The following is a 23179-nucleotide window of genomic DNA, read 5'->3' as shown; positions in this document are numbered from 1 at the left end:
CTATGCTGACATACGTGCCCCAGTTTTAATGTGTGTCAATGTATTTGTTTGATCACTTGTGTAAGCAATTAATCAAATTACTAAGTCCAAAGTAAATTAAAGTATGAAACTAACAAAAAAGTTTGTTCCATCTTGGGCTCATTGCATGGGTGGAATATGGTCTAAAAATAAATCTAATAAAATGCAGGTCTTTAAAAATAATCCAAGGCAGGAGACCCTGATGAACACCCATGACGGTCGCAACGCTTGGTCATTTTAAATTCATATTGCCATGTAAAAAAAAAGGAATTTTAAAGGAAGTATAAATTATTCACCAATAGTAAAAGGTTTCTTCTCTCAGTGCACTCACATGTGTTGATGTGGTGCTATCAGTAATTGTTTATGTCCTTCTTGTTCATGTTTGTTTCTTTCAAAAAGCTCCAAGGGCTTGTCTTTTAATGCGCGAGCCTGTATATTCTGCAGAGCGGCACATGAGAATCACCTGTAGCGATAAACACGTATTTTAATGTTGTCTTTTAAATGTCTCCTCATTGGGTCTTTTCCCTTTTCCAAAAAAGCTCTTTAAAGACGTGTGTTTTCCTCTCATTGTTGCTTGTGTGCTTAATTTTTTGAAGTAAAGTATCACTTGACTGAAAGACGAACGTCTTGACTTGTGTCAAGAGACACAGACGCACAGGCAGATGTATCCGGTAATTTTTCAAAATAAAACCTCTTTCAAAATAAAATATTTTTTTATTCAATCTTTCTGTGCGGCCCAGTACCAAATGACCCACGGACCGGTACCGGTCCGCGGACCGGTGGTTAGGGATTGCTTTACGGGATGAAAATAAACATATTACACCTGAAGGATCCCAAGAGCATCGGACCACCACAAATACCCAGCAGGCGTCCACTTGTCTTCATGTCTAAAAATAATTTAATATATACCTAGTACACACATCTTTGCTTGGTGAGGCACATTTACTCCAACAAACTTATATATAGTCTGAGTATATAGTCCAGTATTTTTTATTTTGTTTTTAAATTGTTGACAGTCCCATACGAAGTGAAACAACAGAGTACCCTTTTCTTATTTATTGGAAGTTTACTGAGAGTGGTAATTATTAATTATCTTTATTAAACAAGGGCCTGATTTAGCAATGAACTAATTTCCATCTGCAGTCCCTGGGCAGGAACAATCAACAGACACTAAACACATTAATTTATGACATGATGACATCGTACAGCGCTATATTAGTAAAAAGTGTGTGTGTGTGTGTGTGTGTGTTTCTGCCACTGAGACGCCAGGGGGAGCAACAGTTTCGGTGTGTTTTCTGGGATGCAGTGAATTAACGGACAGGCGAGGTAAAGGCAGTCACGTGATCGCGGCTCGTTGCCGTCGGTGAGTTTTTCCCATTATGGCGGAGGGGCCAGCCGTACGGATGGACTGTCTCTCCCACTCTGATGCTTGTTTTGTGTCTTGAGGGAGGGCGTTTTATTTTAATTTTTTTTACACTTACCTTCCTTTTCAACTAGACTGCACTCGTGTTTCTCGACAAAGTCATGGCAGACCGCGGCGTGGATATGTCCGCCCTGCCAAAAGAGGGTAGAGACCAACTGGCGGAGTTGGATCTGGAGCTGTCTGAAGGTAAAGCAGGGGAGGGGGCTGCCTGCCTTATGGGGGGATGCTATAGCATATTTTCAAGCTAGCTATGTGTCTCAGCTGTCTGGGCTAACCAGCATCGATTAAACCAGTAATTTCCCCCCCTTTTATTCTACTTTCCGTGTATAATACATTGAATGAGAGCTCACTGAAGCTAGCTTATTTGTGCTAATGCATGATGTGAACATGCGAGCTAGCAGTGCATGACAAGCAGCAGGAGGAAGAAGAGAAAGGCTTTATCCATTTTTCCTCGTGTCTGCCTTATCTTAACCCATATAGTGGCTAATATTACGCTAACACGTCGATTTAAAGATCTGTTTATGTGCCAAATCTCCTAATTTGCTGTGAGATTGAATGTCAAAGCCATAGCTCAGTGTGGTGTATGTGTGTGTGTGTGTATGTGTATGTGTGTGTGTTTATGTGTGTGTGTTATGTGTGTGTGTGTGACTGGGATGGCCAGAGGCAAGGTTTGGCTATTAGGGCATGACCCTTTTCCGATCATCTTTAGTTATACTTCTTCATATGGTGGGAATGTGGTTAATCTGTGGCCACATGGCTTCCAGTTTCACATCATTTACTAGCCTTGTACTTCTTCTTGCCATCTGTGTTCAGGTTTCCGCTGAAAAAGCAGTAAAAACTGTGAGTCACTGTGACAATTGTTGACATGTAATGACCAGGCCTACAGTCATCACCTGCTCTGGTGTCATAGGAAGATACAGACTGTTCTGAATGACTGTTAGCAATTAGCAAACGTAGTGTATGACCTCAGAGTACAACAAGATGTACATACAGATCCTTACACCTGTGTAAACCTCATATTACTAGAATTATAGGTTTACCTACAAGCCTTGCTCATCCTGTGTTTCACTACCCTCAATCTTGTGGGGAGATCTGTGTCAGGTGTACGCTATGTTTGTTCATCACATTATGATATTAGATATTCTCTGGAAAAGGATACAATATTTGGTGATATCACAAAGTCTGCCTTGATAGGATTTCGATTCAATTCAGGGTCCTGCGATTTGATATGAGACAATATCATAAATGTGTATATGTGTATATATATATATATATATATATATATATATATATATATATATATATATATATATATATATATATATTATTGTAGTTCAAAAATATGCAAATGAACCCCTCCCCCCAGAGCAGCTGTTAGCCCCTGTCCTGCTCAACACCCATTGACACACACTGTCACATCCTAGTGACAGTATCACCCTTGTCCTGCCTCATGGCACCTGGGATACATTCCAGCTGAGGTGACCAAATCCAGCCATCCGTCCTGCGCACTGACTGCTCAGTGTCTACTTGTCCATGCTGATTGACGTTTGGTTATTTTAGAGGTGTGATATGGTTTCTGACACTGATGACCAGTATTTGATATGACAACACGTAATACACATGCAGGTCAACTATGCTTGTAATAAGACCTTAAAAAGAAACCTGGTACTATAAAAGACTACGGGTGTAACGATCCATTGTTCAGGATCAATATATCGATTCCATTATCAACTATCCAATATCATTGATGAAAAGTGAAAACATCGATGCATATCATCATCGTTAACATCTTTAGCATCTTTTTTCAATCAAACAGAATATATTGTTTTTCATTAAAATGTCTGGAAGAACCCGACGTTAAAATTGTCAAGTCATATTTTGCTCTTGGTTGTCGATATGAATGTAACAGTTTGTGTTAAATTGGCATATGTTATCGTCTCCTATAGCTCGCTGGCCCCTGAATCGAATCGTATCAAAATCGTATTGTGGCGGACTTTGTGATATCAGTAAATATCGTAATGTTAAAATAATCAATTTAATATTGTATCGTGATGAAACGTCTGATTTACAGCTCTTTTTCAAAGACCTTGACACAATGGTTTGTTTCATGTGACAGTAATATGACTTAATATTGCAGTAAAAGAAGTAAACATTTACAAGCTAATTGCTCTTAATTATAAGAATATTTGAGTGGGATGTTGTTACAGCTCCTATCAGCCGGTATTGAAAGTAAGATGATATATTAGTGCATCTGCAGGTATCTGACCTATCTGACCTCTAAGGTTAATGTGTTATTCAGGTGTAGATCAGCCAGGATTTAGTGTGTTGGCCTGGCATGTTAAAGAGTTGTACTGGTGGTTCTGGATGTTTTAGCCCATTAATAACAAAGGGTTTATGCTTACAGGCTTACTATTTACCACAGTTGTATTATAGGTCATTTTTAAAGGAGATGAATACATGATCGTGTGTGTGTGTGTGTGTGTGTGTGTGTGTGTGTGTGTGTGTGTGTGTGTGTGTGTGTGTGTGTGTGTGTGTGTGTGTGTGTGTGTGTGTGTGTGTGTGTGTGTGTGTGTGTGTGTAAGCCAGCTAGCCTCTTTATGACTGGATCCATGCAGCATGTCATTACCTTTTTATGGGCTATTTTTCTTGAGTCCATAACAAACATTCCTCTGAAGCGAAGTGAAAATGTCTGTTCCTGTGTTGCTCGGATAAGAAAACAGGCCTGCCAAATGGCCTCTTAAAAATCAACCCAGTTCTGCTAGCCCCCTGTGACCATGGGGACACAATGAGGACCATTCAGCTGGTCTGAGCCGCCGCGGCCAGGAGCTCTGCTGCCATTTAGGCCATTCAGCTGAACCCTGCCTTTGTGTGCACGTTGGAATGAGCTGCCTCCATAGGAAGAGTAGGGAGGGGCTGGTGACTGGTCGTACTTGAGAAGATGACGTGTTGTAAGCACTACTGAGGGAGTGGTTCGCCCCCCTCACCATGCCACCTCTCAGCTGAGCCAGGGGTAAAAGGTCATGTCTGGTTATTTCCTAGAACCAGCCTACCTGGTTGACGTCCCGCACCATCTGTCAGGCATGTCCGACAGAAGTTTGACATTGCTGACACAAGCATAATTCCACTCGGATTGTTTTTGTGAGTTAGTAGCCGGTGGTCCAGGCAAAGATGCCATTTTGAAATAAAAATAAACCTTGAAATAATTGAAATTTTTTCATAGGGATGCGATCAGACCATCAGACTATCAGTTCTGATCCCTTGGCTTTAAGTGTCGGCCGATAACGAGAACTGATCCGACACCTGTGTTTAATTATTAATTTAGCCAATGTGGCCCTGGCCCTGCGCCTTCGAGGACCTCTTGAAGGAAACCTTAAGACAGAACTTTTTAGCCTGGTTTTTATTTAAGGTCTTACTCATTGGGTTTCATAGTATTTCTATCTCATGTGCTTATTTATTTTAGTGACTTTTATTTATTTTAACATGTTGCTTATTGTGTGTGTAAAATCAACCTGATTAGATCATTGTCAGCGATACTCCATCCAGCTATTTGAGGCGTCCCTATTTGAAATGATAGGCATTTCCTCCCCGTCTAAGTGTTTAAACTCTGGAACACGGTCTCGGGTGCACATGCTTGTGCCTGTGTTTATGTGGAGATAACGTCTTACTCTTTTTCTTTGTTTGCATCTGTGGTCAGTATGTGCAGACGGAGAGTCCAGATGATTGCCAGCTACTTCCTTTCTAGGCCAATCATACAGTTAACCAGCATTCAGATGCAGCAGAAGCAGGCTTGGCTTAGTTTTGCATTAAGATACAGGTTCCTCAGCAGAGGATGACAGCACTGATAAGGACCCAGTCTGTATCAGCCATCCATCTTTTTGACCCTAGCCATCAGTGACAGCGTGTAGGGCAAAGCCTGATGGATCCTTGAGGAAGACTCTGGGAGGAAGGCTGTGGAAACGTAACTGTTCTCTCTCGGTGTTATGTCTGAACGGGATACGCAGCAAACTGTTGTTTTTGTTGAAAGTCAGACAAAGTGCTTATTTTGAGACATTTTACTGACATGCGATGGACTTCCTCAAACTCGTATGCTGCAGAACTGTTGTTTATAAAGTAGAGGTCTGTGCTGGAACAAAAAAGAGGAATAAGTGCCTCTCACACTGATAGTAAAGCTGAAATATCTTCCTAATTTCACAGCTTTTGACTCTTGCAGGCCGGACACAACATGCTTTGTTAACAGCTCTAGTGGGCAATATGTTCAAAACTCACATTGTTATTACTACCACAGCATTATCTCTTCAATATGTTAACAATAATTTGTTATTTTGTCATTTTAAAGACTGTTTTATGCAAACAAGATGTACTTTACTGGATAGTCTAAATAGACAAGGAAAAAGGGGAGGGGGATAGGGGATGGTTAAATGCAACAAATGTCCTCACCCAAAACAAATCTAAAACATTGCAATTACAGACGACTTACTGTATGTTTATAGTGTTTTTCATGCAACACGATGCTATAATTAAAAAAAAAATTTCCTACGTTCTTTTGCATTTAGACGTAGCAACAACTGTAGACCACGATACCTCCTCGTGAGCGTTTTGTAACAATATGATTATGAAGATGGATGATGAGCAATGAAATTGATTTATTGCCCAGTCCTACTTGCAAGACAAGTTTAAACCTTCCACTATAATTTTCACCGCATTTAAATGAGCTCTGAGCAGTCTAATGAGTTTTCATATCAAATTCTATTTCTGTTTAGATATATGAGAAGTATATGTTTCTGTTGGCACCCAATAGAATCAGAATTCAAAATTCACAGATCGTCTTCCTCGTAGCTGTGGAGCCAAGGCCTCAGGTCGGAGCAGATGGTGGGGTACTCATGGCAAAGGTCTTTCTTTATGTGTGCTTGTGTGTCATACAGTATGCCTGCACATACAAATGTGTGTGTGTCATAATACTGTTATACTGTGAATAGTTAATGATGGCTGCAGTTTCCTCCTCCAGACCTGTTGTAGGCTGAATTATTCACATGCTCTCATTAAATATCAGGACACCCTCACAGAGTGGTGGGGGTGTGTGTGGTGTGGGTGTGTTTGTGTGTGTGGTTGTTGGTGAGCGTGACTTCTTTACGCTCCCCAGGTAGAAGTTGAGGCATGCATAGGGAAAAACGAAAACAACGTGACTTCTTTGAATTAGTGCCAGGAGATGTATTGTCATCCCACTCATCAACCCTGCGGACCTGCACATCTCTTTCTACAGTAGAAGATGCTCAACTTGTTGAACGACCTCACATGTGAAGTCAGGTCGGGCTTTGCGATATGGCAGGGTAAGAGTAAGTCAGAGTAATGTTCCACTGTTATGTATTTCAGTACATCTTTTTTAAAAATCAATATTCGCTTTGAATTTATTATATAGACAACAGATCTTTGTCAGTGATGTTTTTTCCCCCAGTGTGAGGACTCGTGTGTTGCTGCACTGTCGAAGTCTGAGATGACTCATGGAAGCCATGAAACAGTGGGAAAGTGTCTGTAGTGCCATGAAGGGCCTTGTTAGAAGCTTCCTCTCATCTGAGGTACCCTTGAGCAGGACTGTCACTGAAATGGTGCTGACCTTGTGATCTGACCTTCCTGTGGCGGTAGGCAAGATAATGGAGAATTTCCCTACAGTCTATGATTAAAAGTTCACAATCACATTGCGGTAACTAGAGCCGCATCGACTAGACAACTTATCGAGTCGACTGACGGAAAAAGTGATTTTGTTTTTAAACCACTCAAATCTGAAGATTTTCTGCGTTTTTATATCATTAAAACTGGAATAGAAGTTCTTTTCCATTTTGTGACATTTTATAGACCAAACGATTAATCTAGAAAATAATAGACGATGAAAATAATCGCTTCAGCCCTACATTAAACATTATCATTCAACCATTGATGGGATATTGAAACCTCAGCAGAAATACAACTATCTATGCAGCCAGGCTTGTTTCCTGCTTGTTGTAAATCTGTGAGTTACTGCAGTTAGGTGTGCCCTTTTCTCCGGGGCACATCCATCCACCACAAAGTAAGAGAACCTGTTTTAGCCTCCTGTCCCCCCGAGCTGTTTACTCATTTCGATGTAACTGTGACTCATCATAAGTGAAGAATGACTGGCAATTTTGTAATATCAGACCCTTTCTCCCAGTCTTTACAACACCCACCTTCCTTCATTCACCGCTCTGCTTGACCAACCTGTAATCTCAACTGGGATGACGGCGACGGTGAAGCAACGCTCTAAAGTTGTATTGCACAATTAATCTGTGCTTTCTTTTGGCCTGCAGTCATACAGTCAGGGGCCCAGTCTGTGACACACCAGACAACGCTGACTGATTAACACTCTGATTTATAACTCATGAGCTAAATGATGAACTCATTGATGGCGAAACAGAAATATTGTCCTGTTGTTTCTTTCGGTGTTGTCAGACTCAGTGGGAGCTGTTGCAGAGCCCCTCCAATGTATCGCCAGGCTATATCCACTGCCCGGCGAGCCATGTGACTGTGCTAATGCTGAAGAATGCTCTTGTGAATATAAATAGACCTGGCTGGCAAGACAAATTCGCTTTCATGCCTGAGGAGGAGAAAACAAGCATCTCTTTGACACAAAAGCTCCACCATTATTGCAGTGGAGGCCACCCTCTCAAAGTCCCAAAGAGTCAGTCCTAATTGTTTGTATTTCTTTCTTGCTGAGGCAAATGTTTCTGGCTAGTAGACGGCAGCCAGGAGCAAATGCTTCCATCCAACCAACTGGCTGGTTGGCCTCTGCATGGGTTGTGTGTGAAATACTGCAGCCTGTTGAGAACTGCCCTTCTCAGTTCAATCAGCCTGCTGTCTGACTAAGGGAGAAAGTTGCTATAGGTATGCTAATTGTTAAAAAGTCATACCAGTGGTTTTTCGATGTTTTTAGCTTGTTTCCTTAAAAATTACTACTTGAACATACATACATACATACTTTGTTAATTAAATGATGCTATAAGTTTTTTAAGTGATTCCCTATCTTGCAGGCAGCTCTTGGCTTCACTTCCTGCCAAAATTACGTGCAAATCAACAAATGTATTTTATCACAGCAAATATTTAGTCAACTTTATTTGTCGTCAGTGTCATGTTATTGTTGTGTGGAGATGCAGGAGCAAACGGGGAGTGTTTACAACCGTACCTGCTGGTGTCTCCAACTGCTTGAGGGAAACATCCCAATTTTGAGCAGCAGCCGTTGTGACGCAAGAAACTACCAAATTTACATTGTTGCTTTCACTGTGTTCATGGTTGGCTTCCAGATTAGATAATTTTTTTTCTATAACATTTGGAGTTTCTTCATTGAACACATCACGAGGGAATAGTTTTAAAATCAGTCACATTGGTTAGATTTAAATAACATCTTTGCATATAACCAGTCAAAATATTTGACAAACTGACTGCAGCAAAAAACTGAAAACATTAGCATAGTTATCCCCTTCTTGTCCTTACTGAACAAACTAGCAAACAAGCATCCTAATAGACAAGTCTGCCCACTTATGTCTCTAATGCTTTTGAGCAGTTCAAAAACATATCTTTAAATGTCAACACAGTTTGTGTTACATTTGGAATGAGAGGTCCTTTTTCGCAACAATCCCGAGACTTTGGGACGGGGACATTTCTGATATTTGGAGCTATGAAGACATTGTTTTTCCTTTTCAGTAATAAAATAATGTTAACAATGAATCAAATGAATTTGACTGCAAAAAGGATGACTTTTGTAACCAAGATTGGATTCTCTCGCTCTCGCTCTCGCTCTCGCTCTCGCTCTCGCTCTCGCTCTCTGTCTCTCTCTCTCATTTGGGCTCTTCAGCTGATCAACCACAGCTGATCATTACAGCCATTTTCAGAGGGCGTGTAGACCAGGGGGTATTTTCTCAGCAGCTGGTCAGTTTCTATATATGAAATCGCAGGCCTGCGTCACAGGAAGGGCTGATGGGAAACCAGAGTGTGTGTATATACAATAAAAGTTTCCAAAAGGGCAACTGCTTTCTCTGTCAGTGACTCATTGGGTTGTTGTATTTGTTTTGCTTTTGGATCCGTGCCTTACATTTGAAAAGTTATTTTCCTAATTCTTGTGCAGAGCCAAAGGGTTATCAAAAAGTACCAGTGAGTAGAAGTCCTCAGGAAGCCTCCTCAACAAGCCGATGTGTATCTCCCCTCTTGGCCCCTCAGAACGCATTGTGCTGCTGCTTGGCTTGTAGTCATGGACCCCTTTAATTCAACTCCCCGGAGAAAGAGACATGAAACAAAGACCATGAAAACACATTAAATGGGTGGGGTTTTAACCTCTTACTCTCAACTGTCAATAGCACACAGGAAATGTTGTCTGTATTGTATGTTTATAGCCTTGAATGGAAGCATTAGGTTCATATTTTGACACACAGCTACAGTTGTGTAAAAACAAAACAGACCTTAAATTGTAGAGAGATTAAGAATAATAAAAAAGATGAATGTGAAGGTGTATTTGAGTCCCTCATACACAGTCACTGTTGTGATGAGTATTGGACGAGATTTTATAATGCTAGCAGTGATTTGACTCACGTTTAGATGGTTTGTGGAGCTAAAGATGAGCCACATGTCACTGTTAGTAGTGTCTGTATAGCATCACAGTATTTCTCACACTCCTATCAGCAGGAGGCCTTCGTTCTACGGTAGGTTTGTGTCCTGCTACATGCTCCAGTCACGACGCACTGATGACTGTTGTCTGGATGTTTATAAAGTCAGTCGGCTGTGATTGTGATGAAATAGACACTAGAGTTAAAGTTACACCTCAAGATTATCCAACTAAACTTTCTCTTGAGACTCGAACCCTGTGATCACTATTTGGCGTAAACAGCTGAGGTAGATAATGTCGCCATTTAGAAACTTCAGTAAGTTGTTGTTGGCGAGATATGGTGTCATCAAGTGAGAACGTCATGTCTGGCTCTGCAAAACTGTGTTAAAGGTTTTCGGTTTGGCTTGTTGGTTGGTTTGTCAGCAGGATTACAAAAAAAACCACTGACCCAATTTCATGAAACTTGGTGGGAGGGTGTTTCAAGGGCCAACAAGGAAGAACCCATTCAATGTGGTTGCAGATCCGAATAACAGGGCGGATACATGCCATGCATTATTCTTTACGTATGAAACGGTCTTGACGGAAGAGTCTATCAGTGTTTTTACAGTTTGTCTGACCGATGTTTTTATTGCATCGACTTTCTGAAAATACCTGTTATTTGTGACTAAGCTTTGACGGTGGGATTTTCAAATGTACCTGCATTAGTGAAGATTACGTTTCTTAAAGTTGTGTCGGCATCAAACCAGTTTTCATTGCTGCACGGTCAAGTCTGTCACCTTTCCTTCTCTCACTACACTTTCATCTAATCCCCTACCTGCCTGTGTCGTAGTGAGAAGCTTGTTGCTAACGTCGCCTCACCACCACTGTGACCTTGCAGTTCCACATGAAGTGAAATATTTTCGCTGACACAAAGGTTTAAATATTTTAGAGCTCGGCAGGCGTTAACACAACCTGTTTTTCTACACATTGCATTTTCTTTTCCACATTCGTCTAGTGTTGCACCTTGTTGGAACTCCCCACACATTCAGAGCTATCATTTTCAGAGTGGCGATAGATTCCCATCGTGATGACAGGCTGTTTAATGACTGAGCTGTGGGTGGTGGGAGGTCAGGACCATGAGCTGTCCAGAGAGTGGAACGTAGGCAATAAGGCCTGTGTGTGGGGTCTCAATGTCAGCTGTAGACTCAACACCTTAGGATGCGAGTGTGTCTCAAGGGCCACTCCTAAGCTCATAGTATTGATTTAATGAAATCAGCTGCCTGGTTAACATTTCTCCTTCTACACTAATGTCCTCTTTTAATTGAGCAGAGGCGAGGCTCATCATTGGTGCATTTGTCATCTTGAGATGGACCATGGAGAGGATGTTATAAAGCCAAGCTCAGTTCACATGGCACGTGTGGTTTAGTGTACAGATTACGCTTCAGTTGATGTACAAGTCTCAGTGAACCTCAGGTCAGGTCTGCCCCACTCTTCTGACCCCTGTGTGTATATCTTAAGTACAACACCGCCACGGTGAAACTTGATACCTCTGGCTCACTTTCACTGCTCAGTACGCTCTGGTTACCCAGCAAATGTTTCAACACTTCTCTGTCATGCAGTTATCAAACCAGCATGCTTTTGCCTAAATAAGTCTCTACTTAGTTTTTTCCTGTTCTTTACAGAGTGCTGAATTAAGTCAGTCAACCTATTGACCTGTTTATACTCCCCTGCTAGTTAAAATAACTCGCACTGGTTTATTTATACAGCGGAATAGGCATTTTACACCGCAGACATTTTGTCATAGTACAAAAAAAAAGCACAGGTGTTACTAATAACATTAATGATGACTCTGCTCAATTCAAGTGTCCCAGTAAGCCAGGAGAGTGGGACAGTGAGCCAACACGAACAATACCAATATTTCAAACTGTTAAGCTAAGCTAACTGCCTCCCGTCTCTGTCCTTGTACTTCACAGACATGAGTGTCATCGCTCTTCTCATCGAAGTGTCGGCAAGAAAGCCAATAAACACATTTCTCAAAATATCAAAGTATTCCTTTAAGTATTAATTGTCACTACTGTATTTGTGGCTCTGTGTTTTTGTGGACACTCCTCGTTGCGTGTACTGTGATTATATGTTTTGTTGTTATTGATCACACAGGAACAAATCCACCAATCAACTGCTGCCAATAAATGGTTTTAATCTAGAAAGTTTTAAGAATGTAAGATGATTTTTTTTGTTGTTGTTTGAATTGGCTTTCCATCAGCATTTGTTGGCAACTCGCAGACGTTTTTCCCAGCAGTCGTTATGCAGAGAAAACACAGGTGTTATTTATAACATTAACGATGACTCAGTTTTATTACGTGTCTCAGTAAGATAGTTGAATGTGCCAGTGACACCCTGGAGCTGGCTGATTGTTAATTGTATGCAGCCAATGAAGAACAGGTGTAATCAATCTTATTAATTACACCTGTGACCTCTGACGAGGCAAACTGTCTCCTGTGAAAAGGGTTTAACAATAAATCCTCAAACAGGTGCGATAGCCCCATTTCAATATCCTTTTTAAAGCATTTTTTATGCAATAGCTCTAGCTGCCACTTACTGTACTGGATTATCTGGCTAATCTGACCAGAAATCAATCTGGAATTTGGCCTCTCACCCCAACAGCCATGCCTGTTCGCTAACAGCTTGGTGCGGTTATAGTGTGCTTAAAGGCAGCCTGACTGGAGAATAAACTATATTAACCTTTTACTGTTGCTAACATACAACTCACTTGTGGCTGTCTGACTCGGCAACTAACCATCCAGTTATGTGCTCTGAGTTTATCTATGAAACGGACTGTCACTGCCAAGATTGTACAGCATGCTGTTATTGACTGAGTATAACAGAAGCACAGATGAGAGGGGGGGGTGTCAATTTTTGATGGAAAGTAAGTTAAGGAGTCAGTAATCGGTGATGTGTCTTTTGGAGAAGCAAATATAGTTTTCTAGACTTTTTGGTTTTTGAATGTACTCTCTTCTTCAGTTTGGCTTTCTCAATGCTGTAACTGCAGCTCAAAACTCACTGCTGGCTTAAGAGTGCTGTCTCTGCCAATATAACATGCTCAATGTAATAGAAGTAATGGAGGAAGTAGGGCAATACTCAGTCTGCACTCAAACAGAATATGAATGCTTTCAAAGCTTGGAGGGAACATTAGTTTTATTTCTTTGGCAAAAACAACTTCAGGATGCTGACTTTCCAGTCTGATTGCTGGACCTTTCTTTCAGTTCGTAGGGGGAATACTCTTCATTTCGATCCCAGTAGAGCCAACACAATTGAGCTGAAGTGTTTTGATCCTGTACAGGAAGGTCTGATTTGATCAAACGATTAGGTGTTTGAGTCACGGAGGGTTGAATTTAAAATGTTCCACCAAGTTTACGTGTCTGTGTGTTTGTTTATATGCATGTGCTTTACAATGATGAAGGTGTCAGTACCCTGTATGTGAGGCAATACATAGTGACTTTGATGTGTGTAAGCTACATTGTGAGTTGCTGCGTCTTATGTCTTTTGTCTTTCTCTCTAGTTTCCTTTAAGACCCACCTTGCTGTTGTCCTACCAATGCGACTTACATGGTTTCACTTTCAGTTTTTAATATTACTCACACCTTTCATTACATCCTCTGTGCTGCTCACTCCCTAAACTCATTACCTGCCGTATAATGGCAAACACAGGTGTGACACATCTGTGATTGCTGTAAAACCACGTTGGATTTTTGTTTTTACTGCTCTGTGCTAACGCGCCTCTCAGTCTGCTTTTTCTTCTCTTTTAAATTATTGAGTTTTTCACAAGAAAAAAGGCCTCAGAATAGTAAAAGGAGCTGTCACAGCATCACGGAGAAGAGACTGGCTGCACAGCAACAAATAGGCTACAATGAAATAATCCAATATGCCAAATGATCATACTCATCTTCACACTACGAATCATTAAATACCACAAAAAAACAACCTTCTTTCTGATATCGGCATGTGTCACAGTATCTGATAAGATAGACGAGTTGTCTTGTTCATGTTCATGACATACAGTACAAGTCAATGGCAGCGGGGAACCAAGTGTCCCTGCCATCTTCCTTATCAGGTGTTTGAAGTCATTCTGAGGACAAATGACTTGCACGTTGTATTGTCAACCTCCTGATCCCTAATATTCAGAGGGCCTTACATTTATTTTTATCTAGCTTTAAAATAAGAATTATACACATATTCTGTATCTGCTAATTTAAGTACTTTAATGATTTTTTTTTACATAGCTGAAACTCGTAACGTAAACGTCAGTGATTTGACAACAGTGACCCATTGCATGAGTTTGTATTTATTGAACTGCTAAAGCGTCTGATTGAAGAAGTTAGACAACAAAGTGTACAGTGATAAATGCCCAGCTCTTCTCAATCATGATTTACAGTTCAGTTAACTGTCAAGACCTGCTGGCTCCAGCCTTTAACAACCACATACAAACAGAATCTCTGTCTCCAATAGAGATTCTGACTCAAGAGATTACACTCCCCCGGTCTTTTTCTCAGCTGGCCGGCAGATTTCTTAGTCCATCCGGAGATCACATCATCCTCTCTGTCTGCCTGAAAACCCCCACATGGACTCGCTGGGTCCCATAGGAATTGTAGGCCTGCTTTTGGAGTGGAAAACATTGGTTCTGGAGTTAAGAGGCCTTTGTAAAAATGTTTCAATCTCTTCCCAGACATGAACGAAATACCCCCCCGAGTGAGGATTGCTGCTTATATTGAATTACTGTGATTCAGCAGCTGATGCACCGAGAAGAAAGTACTTGCACAATGTTACACAGTCCTAAGGGTGTGGACGCTTATTCAGTTTTCTGGTAATTGTCATCATACCTTAATCCATTGTGTTTAATTTATTATACGAACAAACGGTTCCATAAGAAACATTACATCCATAGATGTTTGAAAAATACTTTGTATTTCCTGTAATACTCAACAAGCGAGATTTCAAATGCAGACAACCTATATAAAAAGTAAAAAAAGTGGCCATTGTAATTTCTTAAAGTTGACAGTTCTCCAGTTGCTTGCTTGACTGAGACTCAAAAACATAATGACTTGACTTTACTATCACATAAGATAACAGCAAATCGTCACAATTTATGAAATGGAGCAAAGAAATGTTCTCAATTTTTCTTGAAAGATTTAATGATTAAAGAGATCAAAATAGTTTCCATTTATTTTTGTGTCACTTGACTAATCGATGAATAGTTTAATAACTGTTCAGCTTATTATATCAGAGTATTAAAATGAAATAATAAATTGTATATGGGAATGCAAATCAACAGTTTTGGAGTTGTCTATATTTCTTCTTTTCTAACTGCTAAGATTTTAGAGGAAGAACTACGGAAATAAGCTTCTTACACCTCCTTTAACTAACGACCAGGTGCCATTAAATGGCCTTGTGTCGGGTTCTTTCATTTGCATTTCCTGCCGAGTGCCATTTACCCATGTTCTCAGCACAGTCCGCCCGTTGTTTTTGTGTTTCTGCTCTATAAATAAGATCCTGTGGGTGATGTTAGTTCCTCTCTCAGCCCCTGTGTTTATGTGTGTATGTACATGTAAATGTGCATACTGTGGCTGTTTTGTGTGAGTGTTTCTGTTTGTGGTTGTGCTCTGTGTGTCTCAGTCCTCGCTGTCATCTGCTCACCAAGACCCTACGGGAGACTAGCTTTCTTTTGTTGGTATCTATGTCTCGTGAGATTGAGTTGTAACAGTGTTGCATGTTGGCATCTAATTTATCACGGACAATAAACCACTGATAAACAAAGACCCCTTTGTGCAGATCGAACCAGTATCGCTGGCTAGAAGCCCGACCATGACCTCACCGGGCTAGAAGATAGAAGCGGACATTTTTTGTCATCTATCCTTTAACCAAGTCCATACAAATGTCCAGACGGACCCATGTAATCTGTTAGGTTAGATGTAATCTCAGATTACAGATTAGGGTAAAACAAAAATGTTAACGCTGGATGTTTCTCAGTGTGAAGTGAAGGTTTTATTTACCACAATCTGTATAATCTAGGTAGTTTTCCTCATTGCCGTGTGTGTGTCTGTGTACAGTCATGTGTTTGTCTGTAACCTGTGTGTGCATGCAGAGAGAGGAACCGATACTGTGGGGCAAGAGGAAATCGTGGGTGAAAGAAACCGTAATGTTACATCCTCCCAGAGCTGGATGTCACCAGGCTAATCTGCCCATAGTAATTACAGGGCTCTACCAGTGGGGGGGATAAATACGTGTGTGTGTGTGTGTGTGAATGTAAGGGGGTCGCAGTGGTCTGCACTAAAAGTATGGATGTGTTTGCAACATCAACAGAAATCGACACAAACTTTATATAATGAGAGGAGACATCAGTGCTGTTGCCACATCCTCAACAGAGAAGTGAACCCATCACCACCACCACCACCACACAGACACACAACACAAGTGTTGTACCTCTGCACTGATTTTAATCTGATTGTTCTTGTGTTTTGAGTTGGCGGCTGTTCGGGTGTTAACTACAGCCCAGACTCTCTCCTGTCTGCTGGCATCAACCATTAGCTCATCCTTCGGTCTAAAGCCTGGTTTCTGCTCACCGAGAGGGTCTGTGAGCCAAGAGTGATGTCATAACGTATTGTGCGTTAAGCGTGAATGCTTCGCAAGTTATTGAGGTGCTTGATCAAGCACCTCTGAGGTTTTGTAATTAGGGGCCTGCTGCTCTCCTTTCAGACATGACTGCCACAAATAGCCTACTAAAAACCAAATAAATAAATAAATAGAGTAAATATGTTTCCAGTCAAATCAAATAGTTTACAACTCATTCACCTTAAATGCCTTTTTGACGCTCATAGCTCACGCGCCACCTGTGGACGGCAGCCCCACAGCGGCATCGCGTGAGTATAAACAAGGTTTAAGAGAGGAAACATTAACCCAGCAGTGACCTCTGACTCTTATTGAGATGCCTCGAAACTGTGCGGGCTACCCGTTTGTATCGTTTTGATACACTGTTGGGAATGTTTTCATCATCTGGGCCCTGGGTTGCTGGCAGAAACAGTTTCCATATTCATCTTTAACCCCGGGGGCTTCCTCTATACTTTTAAAAACAACTAAAGACACTTTCACTCTTGCTTTGTCAAATTGCCAGTGGGATTTTCATTAAAGAAAAGTGATCTGACCACAAAACAGATGGAAAACGTTTGCATTAAAAGTGCTTCACTACATCTCTCAGGCAGAGCGGAGCATTTATTTAAATTGAGAACAGATTGTCTCGAGCCAAGTAATATCAGTAAAAGGAACGTCGCTGTATAAAAGTTGGCAGCAGGTGTTTCTCTGATTGAAAGAATTCTTGCGGCGCCCACTGGCTTTGTTGTTGGAGTTTTATGAAGACGACTGAGACTTGTCACCAAAGTGCTGTTTGCTGTGATAGTGGCATCTGGAATTAAACTGCTTGTTCAGATTTGTTCCCCAAACTGGAAAAATCCTTTCAAGTCCTCTTCTATTTCCAATATTAATTCCCCCCATTGCTGAATGACCTGGAGTCTTGCATAAGGTTTTAGGTGCTTCCGGTGAGGATTTGTCCCAGTTCAGTTGAGTTTCATTGTGTATTCCCCCCCCACACACAGCGTGCGCTTTTAACCATAACCTCAGCATTTCCTTCCCAGCACTCTCTGGCTGTGTGCTGTTCATTACTCATCATTTATTAACCACTGATGTGGCATTAGTGTTACTCTTTAGGTTTGTTTGAGGAAGCCAAATATTCAGACCATTGTTAATAGTGACATAAGAAACAACATTTTAAGTGATTCAGCTGCAGTCAGTCGGATGATTCGACATATCGGCTGCTTCGGAAAACCCATGGAAACCACTATCAAGACATTAAGTACCCTTTAAGTCATATGGTCTGGACAGCTAATGTTTTTCTTGGATTCATTTCATGTAAGCCACAATCATGAACGTAGTGGGCCACCAATACTATAGATCCACAACTCTGGACACCAAACAGGGTTTTTTTGAACAGCCATCATGTCCCCTATAAACTTAAATCACAACATGACGTCTATAGCTGTAATTTTGCAATTATTTAAAGAAACCTGAAAAGATGTTTGATTGTTTCAACCATCATGGTGTGCACACAGATCAACTGCACAAACACACAACGCTCTAATGTGTCAGAGAATGCCAGTGCAGATTAAAAGTGAAGTGGTCACTAATGCCGGGATGCATGACTTCTACTGTAAAATCCCTTTCCGTCAGAGCGTAGCTCGCTATAATTATTGGTTTCACTGGGAATGCTGTTTATGTGTGTGTTCATCCCCTCTGTGACCCTTTGCTGTCAGCTGTGAGAGGATCAGCCCCCCCATCTGACTCGACCTGAGGTCACATGTCAGCAGAAGAGTCGGAGGGTCACTGTCATCTTGAACTGAATGCCTTCTGAAACAGCAACATTGGTCGGCCTATTGACACAAAGACAAACTTTTAAGCGCCTGGATGACGGGAGGAAGGATTATGACTATTGCTTAAAGAAAGTAGATGACCTTTGTCACTGAAATTATACATCTGAAGCCCTTTTTTCACAGGACTAGAATTACCTGGAGACCTTTTAGTTATTTGTGTTAATTGCGAAACTAGTCTTTGATCTTAATCCCGTGCAAATCGGCCATATTTCGCTAACACAAAAGTCATGCGATAATGTTATTCCTGTGCGAAGAGGCATTTTGGGGATTAGTGCTTGTATTTTTTTTCTCCCTGCCTCTTTTTTGAATTATGGAGGCGGCATTGGCAATTTTAGATGCAAGTTTTGACCGCACATTGGATACAAATATCTGAGGCTCATCTCTCTACACAGCATGGAGACCCATTCGCACCGGAGTAAGAGGTCTTCGTGAATAATAATATTAAATATACATTTGTTTAATATTTCTTACTATGGCATCACACCCGGGGGAAATTGTCAGTAAATTCAAGTAAAATACTGACTTTGCTTATCATGTGCGAATGCGCTGCACGAACACAGATGTGGTCCCATTGTAATGGTAGTCTTGTGTGAAAACGTTTTGAGACATTTTTACACATACACCTTTCTAAACCTGCCTCTACCACTACTATGTTGAGCATGTCCATCATACACACAATCCTGGTCTGACACACTGACACACATCTCACAGAGAAGGCCTGTAATGCAACTCTGCTCCGAGCTCAGTCAGCATTCGTTCCTCTGTGTACTGTAGAACCCCTTAACCTGCACCAGCTGTGTATACACACATTGTACACACACAAATACATTTGCTTCCTGCACCTCAGGGGAGCTTTTGGCCAATGGGCTAGCTCTCCTGGCCAGTTGGCCCTCTCTGTTAGCATGGTGTTCTCCAATCAGCACATTCCTCTTTCTCTAGACAGACACAGGGAGACGATTTTGGCAGCGCACACACAGGGTGGGGTAACACTCATATCCTGTCCTCTGACCTCACATTACACACACACACACACACACACTCACAGTCACTGTACTGTTTTGCTCATGCTCGCACTCAAAACACCACATTCTTGCTCTCAAAACATACAGCTTTTCCTCTGTTTTGAAGCGGCTGTCACAGTCACTCTTTCAATCCAGAGCCCTCGGTGTCTCTGCCCACTGCCAGCCACAGAGCCAGTGTGGTCGTGCCAGTCCACGTCTGTTGTTATGCCCTCACCCTAATACAGACTCTCCTCTGTCTGTGTTAATGACCCTCCCTCCCTCCCTCCATCTTTCCATCCCTCCCTCCCTCCGGGCACCACTTGGACACCAGCGCTAGGCTGCACAGATCCCAGTATCCAACAACAATGACGTTCCATCCACTACAATCAATTTGCTGCTGATTGCTGTGCTTGCATGTCTGTCTGCGAGTGTTTTGCTCCACGTTAACAAAGCCTGTAGCATGCAGAGGTGGAAGAAGCACTTTTACATAGATAAAAGTAGCAATATCACAATGTAGAAATACTGTGTTACAAGTAAAAAAGCATCAAAATATACTTTAAGTACCAACAATTAAAATAGGCACACACATTATGCTCATTTCAGATTAGTGATGCGTTAATGTGTTCATCACTTTAATGTTGCAGCTGGTCAACAGGTGGAGCTGATTTTAACCACTTATATACTGCTGGGTAGCTTCACCTATATTATTAGGCTATATCAGAATTTATTACTTGATTTATATTTTGTATTATTCTGAATCTGCAAAGTAACTAATAACTTAAACAGTCAAATAAATGTAAAGTAAAACGTACAATATTGGGTAGAAGTATAAAGGGGCATAAAAGGAAAATACTCAAGTCAAGTACAAATACCTTAAACTTGCAATTAAGTTAGTTACATTCCACGTCTGGTAGCGTGCTTAAGAGAAGGAGAACAAAGAAAAAGAGACTGTAACACATTTAGGCCAGTGTGTGTATCCAGGCAGTCACTGCTGGCCACCCCATTTAAAGCTTTCTTACTCAGAGAATGACAAAGCACTCAGCACTCAATCTCAAACTCACTCTCTAAAACTGTCTCTGACTTTGTTTCTGCTCTTTTCTCTTTCTGCAAATGATGTACACTCCCTCTGCTCCCACCCCCCTCCCCCTGTTTACCATGATTCCACAGTGTTGTGAAACCTTAAGAGCGGGGGGGAAAGGATCAGAAATAAAGTCTGCAAAACTCCCAATACCGGCAATCTACATACTCAATCCTTAAGGGAGCTTTCTTTTTGATTCAGTTGTTTTTCCAGGCAAACCCCACACACCAGCGGAGTGTGAGAAAGCTTAAAGACACACAGAAACTGAGTCACACATGGGACTCCCCACCCAGTGCCGGCTTATCCAGCCCACCACCCTCCAATCTGCTGCTGAACTTTGGCTCTCTCTCTCTCTTTCTCCTCATTTTCTTTCCATTGTTGTTTCATACATGCACCGGCTTATGTTGCCTCTCGCTTCTGCCAGTGATTCTCACCATGTGTTTATCACCTCACCCCCCCCCCACAACCCTCTCCTCCCTGTTATCTTAGATTTTCTCCATTTTCTCCTCCTCTCAGTTGGCTGGACGAGGGTTTCCGTGTTGTCACCGGTCAGAGTGTGGAGGAGGTGCCGGGATTGAGGCTAAGCAGTCTTTTGGCACATTGCACTTGACGGTGTTATCACTGGACACGGGAGAGGGGGAATAACTGAGAGTTTGCAGTAGTGGGATTGTTTATGTGTACAAGGGGAGTGTGTGTGTATGTTAGTGAACTGGATAGGGTGTGTCTTGCATGCGTGTTCGCTGCAATAGCAGACTGTGTATGTTTTGGGGTCCCAGTTAAATGGACTTTGTCTTGCCTCTGTTGCTCTCTGACAAACTCTGGTAGCGGTGGGAGTCCTGCCAGGCCAAGGCCAAACTAGGAAGGGCTGGGTGTACAGTGGGGGGAAAAAAAAGGGGGGGGGGGGAGGTGGAGGAGATAAATCGTTGAGTCTCATGTGAAACCGGCTCACATGGCTTTCCTTTTTGCTCTGCTTACTATCCCAACTGTTCCCGATAGCCTTCAGTTTTGCCATTGTTCTCTGCCACGCAGTTATCCGCTAGTTGCCGTAATCATATTTGGGTTTCGTAGCCTGGAGGAGGTTTTTGTGCACTCATCATGTTTATTCACCGGAGCTAATGTAAGGCCAAACAATGGTGTTATCTCCTTGCCTAGTTGTAAATGGACTGAGCTGTCAACATGTGGAGTTCAGTAGATTTGTTTAAAAGAGGATTATTATTATTATTAAGACTCAACCCCTGCAAATGTATTAGTTAAAGCGAAAAGTTGTGTGTGTTTGTGTGTCAGTGGAGTGTTGTGTGTGCTTTATCTGGTTTATGTGTGTGTGTGTGGTAGTTATGACTAACATTACGGTGTGGTGTCGCTGTCCTCTCTCCTAGGTGACATCACGCAGAAGGGCTATGAGAAGAAGAAAGCCAAGCTGCTGGCCTCTTTCATCCCCCATTTGCCAAGTAAGAAAAACTCTTCTTCGGCTCTTTCCTCGTTTCTCTTCTAACCCCTCTTTCTGTCTTTCCTGCGTCGTCATCACCTCCTCTGTCAGCGTTTTTGGTGCTGGTCACTCTGACATTTGGGAAACCTAAAGCAGAAGAACTTGAGTCATGACTTCAGCATGCTGGATCTTGTGTCTCAGCTGATGGTTCTTCCCCATCTGTAGCGAGATGACAAAAACAGAATCAATAAAGAAGTAGCTTCCCTGAATATCCAGTGTGACTGTAATTCCCTTTGTCCATGTTGTCAAAGACAATTTCTGGCTTTCTGTGGCACTCTAGTGGCCAAAATGAGAAATGCACATATGATAACAAGGCATTGAGTAACATCTAACAACTTCTCTCATCTCTGCACTGCTGTAGAAAAGCCACAGAATAACAAAACCGCTGTGTGACTCAGAGTTGAACCTGTGGACACAATTTGCTAAAACCAATGTCTGTTCACGAGCAGTAACAGAAGCAGGGAAGTAGCAGAGTTTCTCTGTACTACATTCACCTCTGTCCTCATTGGTAAGATGATCTGTTCAGTCAGCTGACTCACATGAGGGTGTGGTGTTTCCTCAGAAAGAATTGCACCACATTAGCATTGGCATGAAAAAATCCTTCTTCATGTGTCACTGTGAGCTCATTTTAAATAGAGGAATACTTCCTTTCCTGCTAGTTTAACCTTGGCCTGTTTTGGCTTGAGCTATCACATGATACATGTGACATAATCACGCACTCAGGGATTTGAAAAGGACTTCCGGAATCTAACTCTCATACGGATAATTTCCATATTTAGCACTTTAATAACATTCCCATGGTTGTTAGTGGGCTCCGCATTGTTATGGGCAGCTTGCCCTGGATGTCAAAGCAGGTATTTGGAAGCTTTAAAGCTCCAAAGGTCCACCTCCTGCTCCTGCACATGTCCCATCAGACCTCCTTATCCCTCTGAACTATCATCTACACAGGGACTCTGTTCCTCAGGCCCTCTGGGAGGAGTTGACTAAAAATATATTTGCTTGAATCTAGCCTAGTTTCATGTACTGCGTTAACAGTCTAAGTTCCATCAGTCAAGTACATGTCCTTATTTCACTTCATGCTCAGAGGCTCTTTAGTGAGACTAAATTTAGAGAGCTTCT

General features: G+C 41.7%; 1 protein-coding gene across 1 annotated transcript in view; it reads left to right on the top strand.

Annotated features, from left to right (window-relative positions):
* Window positions 1-1542: 1542 nt before the first annotated feature.
* Window positions 1543-23179, top strand: part of dip2ba (disco-interacting protein 2 homolog Ba) — a 43515-nt gene continuing 21878 nt past the window's right edge. Inside the window, 2 exon segments of the mRNA XM_029435272.1 lie at window positions 1543-1627; window positions 21951-22022. Of these exon segments, the coding sequence (XP_029291132.1) occupies window positions 1543-1627; window positions 21951-22022 (157 nt within the window).

Source organism: Cottoperca gobio, chromosome 7, assembly GCF_900634415.1.
Source record: "Cottoperca gobio chromosome 7, fCotGob3.1, whole genome shotgun sequence".
Taxonomy (NCBI): domain Eukaryota; kingdom Metazoa; phylum Chordata; class Actinopteri; order Perciformes; family Bovichtidae; genus Cottoperca; species Cottoperca gobio.
The sequence above is the reverse complement of the archived record's forward strand: the minus strand, read 5'-3'. Positions and strand labels throughout refer to the sequence as shown.